The sequence below is a fragment of the Hermetia illucens genome, chromosome 6 (genome assembly GCF_905115235.1).
Source record: "Hermetia illucens chromosome 6, iHerIll2.2.curated.20191125, whole genome shotgun sequence".
NCBI lineage: Eukaryota > Metazoa > Arthropoda > Insecta > Diptera > Stratiomyidae > Hermetia > Hermetia illucens.
In genome coordinates this window covers 39,163,262-39,172,712 of record NC_051854.1, presented here as the reverse complement: position 1 = coordinate 39,172,712, position 9,451 = coordinate 39,163,262, and the positions used below count along the sequence as shown (strand labels likewise).

The 9,451-nt window shown below is 40.2% G+C and overlaps 2 protein-coding genes across 3 annotated transcripts; one reads left to right on the top strand and one right to left on the bottom strand.

Annotated features, from left to right (window-relative positions):
- Positions 1 to 547: 547 nt before the first annotated feature.
- On the bottom strand, positions 548 to 8,901 carry LOC119659692 (D-aminoacyl-tRNA deacylase). Of its 2 annotated transcripts, none has more exons than XM_038067946.1 (4): positions 8,712 to 8,901; positions 2,994 to 3,084; positions 2,699 to 2,934; positions 548 to 771 (listed from the first exon to the last, which is right to left on the bottom strand). In XM_038067946.1, exons 1-4 carry the CDS (start codon positions 8,752 to 8,754, stop codon positions 647 to 649), a joined length of 495 nt encoding a protein of 164 aa, XP_037923874.1. In that variant the 5' UTR covers positions 8,755 to 8,901; the 3' UTR covers positions 548 to 646. The 2 variants fall into 2 exon arrangements, with proteins under 2 accessions (XP_037923874.1, XP_037923875.1); XM_038067947.1 differs by lacking the exon at positions 8,712 to 8,901 and adding an exon at positions 4,248 to 4,370.
- A 35-nt stretch (positions 8,902 to 8,936) lies between these two features.
- On the top strand, positions 8,937 to 9,451 carry LOC119659693 (28S ribosomal protein S33, mitochondrial). Its single transcript, XM_038067948.1, has one exon. It carries the CDS (start codon positions 9,059 to 9,061, stop codon positions 9,392 to 9,394), a length of 336 nt encoding a protein of 111 aa, XP_037923876.1. The 5' UTR covers positions 8,937 to 9,058; the 3' UTR covers positions 9,395 to 9,451.

Sequence of the window (9,451 nt, the reverse complement as noted above, 5' to 3'; positions counted from 1 at the left end):
TCAGACCAGGAAATGCATCATAATTTGAAAGTGCTCGCTCAACATTGATTCAATCTTGATAGCGATAAAAGGCCTAGGTAAAAAAAAGAACTGATAGAACGGTAGGGAGCAAAATTCGTTGCAAATGGCTCAATTGCACCAAACCAATTTAATCCAATTGAAAATAATATACGTAACACATTAACATTAACCGAAACCAACTAACATCTAGCGAAGTAAGATCATAGGAAATCTAATCGCTTCCAAACTATACTCTTCCGTAGAAACAGTTCTATTTTTAAAACACGTATTTTTCTCCAAATTTATTTCCTAGAAAATACAGTAACTCTCCATCATAGAGTGAAAAACGCAAATGTGTATTTAGACAAACAAAAAACAGAAACATGACAGAAAGAAAAAATAATATTTTATTTTGAAACATTCAACATGGTGCCTTTTAGATTAAATCTCACATCAACAAAATGGAACTCATTTCTGAAAAAATCTAATATCATTTTTTCAAGAAATAACTTAAATTTTCAAGAGTAGAATCAAAATTACTTTGACATCGATTATTTTGATTATCTTTATTAAACATACCAATAAAGTTAATGGAAAATTTCCAATACAAATTTTCGTTTCATTCATACAATTTTTGTCCATCAATTTACGCCGCATTCTGTTCTTTGTTTAGCTGCGGAGGTGGTGGCGATGGTGGCGGAGATTCTAGTTCCACTGTAACTGGTCCATCATTTTGAATATGCACCTGCATATATGCACCAAATTTTCCATCTGAAAAAATATATAAACATTTACATTTTCCCCTTTTACTTTGCATGTACTTAGGAAAACATAGATACAATTTAATAACAATATACAGAGTCAAATAGCGGGGTCGGCTGATCTGGATGCAATCGCGAGGCTTTTAAATTCCCATCCAGCATATCAAGCCACCGTGTCACGCCACTAGTCCAATTCGACATCTTCGTCTCCATTACCGCAAGACGTCGTTCATTGTCTTTTATAGTCGACCAACAGTAAGAACCGTAGCGGGCGACAGGACGGACGACATTGCGGTAAATTCCAGATTTGAGACTTTCTTTGATACGTGGATCACAAAGAACACCACTTAATCCGGGCTGCGTTAATGCGTGAAGCAATTCCATAACGTAGTTCTCCAGATCACTGCCGCTGACAGTGATTGTGCCTGTTTCATGGGGATCGGTCGTCAAAAACTCAGTGAAGGAGTATGTATAGCACAAAGCTAACCAAGTAGAATAATTAAGCAAATCGTTTCCAAACCACGCTATTTTGGAACGTAGTATTTTTCTTCGTTCCTTTGCCGAGTAGCTAGTTTATGTCAACAAACTCCAGTTTGATTTTACCACAAAAATTGGGAAAGAAAAAACGAACAATCATAGAATACCATGTGACAATAATATTGGCAACGGCCAGAAATTCATTGATTTCGCCAGAAGCAAAAATCTTGCTGAAGGCTCGGCATGCTTCTCGCGCCATGATATTCATGAGAGAACGTGGCATCATCCGATGGACGAACTTTCAACTGAATGAGTTACTTTCTCATAGGAAAAACTGGGATTTCTTGCATCATCGATGTTCACCAATTTCGAGGTACCATTCGCAACAGTGGCCATTACATGGTCAAATCTAGGTTGCAATATCAAATGGCATATTGAAGAAACTCAAATCGAACCCGCAAATCCGAAAGACGAGAAAATAGTATCATCAACGCAAACCACAAATTGGGGATGCAGACACAGAACATTGAAGAAGAAAGAAGTTTTTGTCAACAAGATGGATTGTGATCCAGCAGCCAGTAGTATTGGACGTGTTTTTCTTGCGCTGGATGTTCTTCGGATAACCGAGTTTGAACATCGCTGCAAAGTACAACGAACCAGAAAAGCCCAACGAAGGTTTTGCAACATCGACAAAAAACACACTCGAAGAAGACTACTGCCAAAACGCTCGCCGTCATTGAACGATCTCAGGAGCTGATTTTTCAAGATTCAGATGTGCGTCGAATCGTCAATGAGGATCTCCGCTACAAGTCTTACACAACTAAAGTCAGACAGATGCTTTCCGAAGCCAACAGGACAAAGTGAGTTGAACATGGCTACTTGATTTTGTGTTACTGACGAAACAATACTGCCGGGAGACAGTTTTTCTCTGACGAGAGAAATATTTCTGTAAATGGAAAAAAGGATCGAAGAAATTACCGCTGGTTCGCCCACCACGGTTCCCGTACTAAGAGTTGTTCTCAGTGAGGATAATGTGATGTCACAAAAGAAGTTTATTCACGTGTTCCGAATGATATGTCATCCATCAACAGCTTCAATAATTGATAGATGTGTCGTTGGAAATCGGTGTCTTCTAGTAGGATCGTGCGCCTGCTTACACAAGTCATTTATTTCACCAGTGGGCGGAAGAATTTTGGCCTTCCAGCAGCCCAGATTCAAATAGGGGGAAATTGAAAGAGTCACCAACAAATCTAGACATCCCTACACCACATCATTGATAGCTACTATTGAAGGGACTTTCGCCGAAACACTCCTGGGCACACTTCAGACTGAGAATGGAGGCAATCATACAAACTGACAGAGGATATTTTGAATAAATATGTTCTATATGACCTTATGCCGTATTCGTAGATATATAAGTCGGCTCAAATTACATATTCAGATCTATTGGCGCTACTTACCTTTAATTTTATCCGCCGAATAATTATCTCCTAATTTCTCAAGAAACGTATTATATAATACACTGGCCTGGGGACCTTGCATCGCCTGGTGAAAATCAGGTTTGTTTTTTGTCAACCGATGATAGAGAGTGAATTGGCTAATGCATAAAATTTCCAGGTTTTCATCTTTCACACTTCGTGCCCAACGTTTTCCGTTTCCGTCTTCGAATAAGCGAAGAGATAATATTTTTCGAACCCTAGACAAAAAGAATGTTTTTAGTAACTTAAGAATTATAAGTTTAATATTCTGAATTACATGAAATCCACATCCTTGATAGTATCTGTTTGACAGATGCCCACGAGTATGCATAGCCCTTTTCCTATAGTACTGATAAGATCCTCTCCAACTGGAAAAAATAAAAATACAGTATATATTGTTTATATCATCGGATGTATCGGTTTTTACGACGAATTTCAAAAGTCCCGGCCAGAAAGAGTACTTCTGTACATGCTACTTATCGTCTATAAGGACATCGGATATTAAGACCAACCGTTTATAGCGGCGAAAAATTCTGCGACGAATTGACTAAATTTGAATCTTAACGACGGACTCATGAACGCAGTAAGTAAACGCCAAGGAATCATCAAATTAGGGGAATTACCTAGTTATAAAAAGCCAGCAATCAATTCAGTGTTGTGTTCAGTGGTCAGTTTGGCATCAATTTTTTTGGTCTCGGTGGGTACGTTGACGTTTTAACAAAAGCGGGTAAAAAGATTATTTTTCGAAAATGGGGATATTAGGAACAAATCGGGAAAAACCATCGAAAAACGTGTTTGAAGTAAAAAATTTTAGAATCTGGTATGACACCGAGGGCGAACGTAAAGAATACGCTCTGTCCGCAGTAATCCCACAGGGTTCTATATTGAGCCCACTAATGTGGAACAGCATCTCCTTAACCTCCCTGCTGGGGAGGAATCCACAGTGGTGAGTCGATGACATCATGCTAGCTGAGCTCAACTAATACTTCATCATCCCCAAGATGCTGAGTTATACATATGTGAAGCAATAGATGCTTTTAAGACTTGGTTACCTTTAAATCGGTCATAAAATACTTGGGAGTGATAACAGACCTAAAATTTTGTTATGCAGATGGCTTGCGAAAAAGATATTCCTCGAATGATAACGAGCTTGGGAGGGCGAGATACCATTGTAAGTTTGCTAAAGTCACCCAATTTTTCTCTTTGCAATTCCAGTTTAGAAACAATGCATATCTCGTTTAGTGTAAATACACTGAGTGTGCAGTTTATTGAGGGATAGCCATGAGAGTACAGTTTGCTAGAATTGCCGTAGCAGATGCACCATCCATTATCTCAAGAATAATGCAGATGGACATCTTAGTAAATGCGATGAAGAGCATATGTGATGAAGATAATATATCCGCTTTATAGGAATGCCGAAAGAAAGAACTCGACGGCGATAAGCATGGATTGAAAATGATCGGTAGACATAAAAGTGCTCCCTGCTATTACGATTAGGTTAAAGAGAAAGCATGCACAGTTAATTACTCACCCAGGTTCTCATGGAACATGAAGGCTGCCGCCACTATCACTACGTGTTTAAATTGAGCACTTCACAATTGCAATAGGATCACAGAGGACCTGCAACATGGACACTTTCATTGTTGAAAATTTATGGATTGCTAATACCGGAAAATCTAGCATGGAGATTGCTGCCATTCTAGGAGAATTGAGATTCGGTTAACCCACCTCGAAGTTGATGTTTCCAATATAAACTTAGAAAAGCAGAGGAGATCAGAAAAGGAAGCTAGTGCGGGCTAATTTTGTCCGCTGATGTAATAGCTTACGGCTTATAAACCAATCCATATTGAAAGAGATATTAGGTTCCTTTCGATTCCCGAACATCTATTTAGTAGAAGATGTAAAGTTAAGCAAAAGAGCAGTGAAGTAATTGCTGGCATACACACATACATACATGGCAAAATTCGGCGATAATCAGTGGCCCTATAATCGTTCAGTAGTCTCTGTAGAACTCGTTGGAACTCTATACACCATGAATAGCTGGTCACTTTGATGCAGAAAAAATTAAATCTCGGATCGTTTGCAAAAGAGGGTTCAGTTTTTCAATTGCAGTGTGAGTATCTTCTGCGAAGGCTGCTATGAATAATTAGGAAAAGGCTTCCCTTAAGGACAAATGACAGAGCCTAAATCCTACTTGACATACCATTTTTTTTTAATCGAAACCAAAAGCATACTAGAAGGATGGTCCTGTTACACACATACTTCCAAGAGCCAATTTTTTGGAATTAAGTCATATTTTTTGAACACTTATTGAACAGGAGTGCAGCAGCATAGGTATTACTTCGATTTCCTTGCTCTGTTCTGTTTTAGGTCAAAACTAACCTGTGACGTTTATCAATAAAGGGTATATTAACCATCTTTGAAAAAAGAACATTTCGGTTACCCTGTTCCAAAATCAGAAGAGGGTGCTTCTGTCCTGAACAAGTCCATTTTTGTACAAACTAAATGTGGTATTTATAACGCTTTTAGTAACATTAGTCCATTCTTTGCTGCCATACAGATACAGTTAATAATAACGATGTTAAGTACTGAGAAAAGTGAATTCAGGTAATTGTCACTACGCAACGTGCCATTAAAATCTGTATCAAAATACGTTTCTGTTTGATGTACGAGCACGTAGTTACACTTCGACTCAACAGTTTCAATTTAAATTTGCTATCAAATCCTCCCTCGTAACGAATGCAAACCTCCCTTTCCCATTAAGCACATTTAACATATTCGAATCGGCAAATATTCACAGCTTAAACACTGAAAACAAAATTTCTACGACGTGAGAAGTTTATCCTTGGCCTTTCATCTGCAAACTCACTTTGCGCTGAACATAATTCAATATATTCGTCATTACCGCAGGCACATTTACAGCCAAAACAATTAGGGAGCGAAAAGGACCCATTAACGGAAGAGGAAAAAAGTGGGATCTACAAGATCAGCTGCAATGACTGCGAGATGGTCTACATTGGCCAGACAAAACGCCTCATCACTACTAGGTTCCAAGAACACCTAAAGGAAGTAGAGAGGGGAGAAAGACGAGGAGCCAACACGGTGCGTTCTTCGGTTGCGATGCACGTCATAGAGGAGGGGCATTCTGTGACGAGGGCAAATCTTGAGCTGGTACGACAAGTGAATAAGCCACACACCTTGGACGCATGGGAAAGCTTGGAAATATTGCGAAAGGATGCGGCAAAATTGATGAACACAGATGGAGGGAATTGTGCATCAAGGCTAATCAAAAAACTCGCTGACAAACACAGGGACCGCACCACCCACTAACTATTGATAATTGATGGCCATGAATTCTAAAAGTTATTATATTATCCCTACCTGCATGTGGACCTTTTTAAGTTTTTCTCTGTACCTCTTAGAATCTGTACCCACATACGCATCTTTAGCTTTTAAGCAACTTTTTATAATCTGTCCCTACAGACGTTTAATTTATTTTATTTAAAAATTCAGGAAAAACTTCCCAATGATTTAGTAGCTTAAGTACTGAGGAAGAAAGTAAGTAGCTTTCGAAATACGTATTTACTAACTATTAAAATATATTGTAGTAGGAGCAAGCTACCTAGTTTTATTTTTATATAGTGAGAAGTTTATCCTTGGCCTTTCATCTGCAAACTCACTTTGCGCTGAACATAATTCAATATATTCGTCATTACCGCAGGCACATTTACAGCCTTAATTATGAGTTACGTTCCACGATAAAGTAGAACAGGCCCGTTCGGGTCCTTCTTTACCTCCCTAGAAGAAGAAGAACTTGCAATCTCCCGGTCCAACAATAAAAAATCTTCGGGCCCCGATGACATCTCTACCTTTGTTCTGCAGAAATGTGCACCTACCATCAGTGAACGCCTCGCCATCCTCTTCAACAACTGCCTGAACAACGGCCACTTCCCGATATCTTGGAAATCAGCCCTCCTCATATCTATCCCTAAGAAGGGGAAATATTGGGGAAATCACCTCAATAGACACTACTCCCCTATCATCCCACTTAATCAATTCGGCTTCGAAAACCAGATCCACGGAGCAGGCAATCCTGTATTTGCAAGATCATATCCTCAATCACCTGGAAAATAGGCATTGCACCGTAGCCTGCGTCTTAAACCTCGAAAAGGCATTTGATTCAGTTTGGAAAGAGGGCTTGCTCTACAAACTAATTCAGTCCAATTGCCCCCTCCCTTTATTCAGAATTCTCGGAGACTTCATCTCCAACAGAAGATGCCACGTACGCTTCGATGGACTTCGCTACATCGATTTCCCGGTAAACTCAGGAGTCCCCCAGGGATCTATTCTAGGCCCTTAACTTTTTAATATCTTCCTCCACGATATTCCCCTCCCTCCCGTAAATTTATCCCCCACGGTAACGGCAACTCAGGCAGCCCTTCACCTGCCTTTTTCCCTCAACGACAATGGTCCTCCCGGGTCAGGAGGGATCCTATATGCGAGTGGTCTCAGGCCCTCACTAGGTCATCGCTTATTTCAACCAGTGGGCTCTCATCGTTAATTCCCTTAATTCTGAGGTTATTTGCTTCAGAAACCCTAGTGGGAAGTGCGACTGGCACACAGTGCCTGAAAGCAAAAACGTGCATTTACGCATTGCCAACCACACGCTCAAGCCGAAATCAAACATTAAATACCTGGGAATCTCCCTCAACAACAACAAACTCAAATCCAACCCCATAAAAAAACTCCCTTCCTGCTCCTTGCCACTAAAACCCTTTTATACAAAACTCTTATTCGCCCAATCCTAACCTACGCTTTCCCAGCACGGGCTACCATCACCGAACGTAGCAGATGCCCTCCAACGCTTTGAAAGGACGATACTCAGGAAATGCAGGGCCAAATATAGAAGGACAAACGTAAAAGTTCACAAAAACTCTGTCCTGTACGATGATGAAGTTGTCGCGCGTCAGACTGAAAAAGTGGCTGCCCCACCCTAATCCGCTGATAAAAAATCTCGCTAAGCGCAATGCATTGTTACGCGAGGAGAATTACTACGTGTCAGGGCTGACTCTCCTCTCAGACACTAATTCTCCTCTCAACCATCACGCCTCCCCTCTCACCTTCATCCCCTCCTTTTATCAAAGCTCCTCCCCAGACCTTCACAGAGGCTAACCGCATAAGGCCAACGCTCCGGCAGTCAATCCCCGCGCAGGTGTAGATCACTTTTTATTATTTTTCTTTACTTAGTCCAGATTAACACAATAGACATTAATTAGCCTGTACAATATGTAATATCTGCAAGCATTAACTTCTTCCCTAAATTAAGGTTCCTCCTTCTACCAATTAGGCTCCATAATACATGCCCCGCAATCCCACAGTCCTCTTCATCCCTCCCGCCTTCGGTCACTGTTCTTGCACAGGTCCAAATCGAGTAAAAGGTAGCCCTTTCTTAGTTGCTACCACCATTGAAAAAGGACCGCGCTTTACTCCAAATTCGTCGATCAATCCTGTGCACCGGTGCCTAAAAACTCCCTTTTTCTGGTTTTCCAGTACGGAGTACTATTTTGTGTTATGCTTGCTTAGTTGTAAGTTATAAATTATTCTTAGTTAAGCACATGTTATGCCAAATTAACATTGACATGGACCACTTTTTCACTTTATACCATGTAACCGGCTAGGCCGGATATTCCCGCAGTTCAGCGTTACATACTTAATTAGTCACGTTTGAGTCTTTAAACTATTATTCTTTTTGTACCGCATATGTACTTCTTTTCTCTGCTCAATAATTAAATCTGAAATATTGGATTGTAGTGCCCACCCAGATGCCATGTAAAATACCACTCGGATTGCATCATATCACCTAGTATAAGTAATTTGATTGGGGGTTCCCCCAAAAATAACAAAATTGCTGCAATATCCTGCGACCTAGCGATGACTATATTTGGATACCATTCTTACAAATTTTTAGTAGTAAAAGACGCGGTTCTTAACGCACCTGTCACTTTAGCCGTAGTTACTCTCTGAATAATAGCCTTCATTATTTATGACTTAACACAATTGTTTGAAATTTTCACAAATAATGACCGAGACTAAGCTGACACACCACTAAGAGCACCTCCGGAACCACTCTGTGAGGTTAGATCCCCGATGTAAACAAGATCTCCTCCGGCTGACAGCTACAGTGACGGCAAAAAGGTGATTTTCGTCATCTACACAATTTTCACACTGGCAGCGCTGCCCCTTGTTAACATATTGCAATATAACCTATTCTCCTATTCCAAAACTGGTCGTACAATAATTGTCTTTTCCCCAAAGTTCATGGCTAATCACTAGTAAATTAAAATGTCGAAATATTCAGAATTAATAAAACTTGGAACACAGTACGCTCGTCGCATGAATTTTCTGTCGAATCGGATATTTGGAGAAGTGGCGCGACCAACAAACAGCAAATCCATGAAAGTCGTCCGAATGTTCGCCGAGAAGCCCGTACAGCTCCGTGAAGATGTTGTAAAATATTACCCGCGGCACGTTGAAACCCACATTCTTATGAAGAATCTGAGAAATTATGGACTTTTCCGAGATGAGCATGAGGATTTCAAGGAAGAAATGAAGCGGTTGAGGAGGCTCAGGGGTAAGGCGGCTCCAAAGAAAGGTGAAGGCAAACGAGCGAAGAAATAGGGATCGTTTTATATTTGTAGAGGAAATTATTAGTTTAATAAATGAAATTGGGACAAA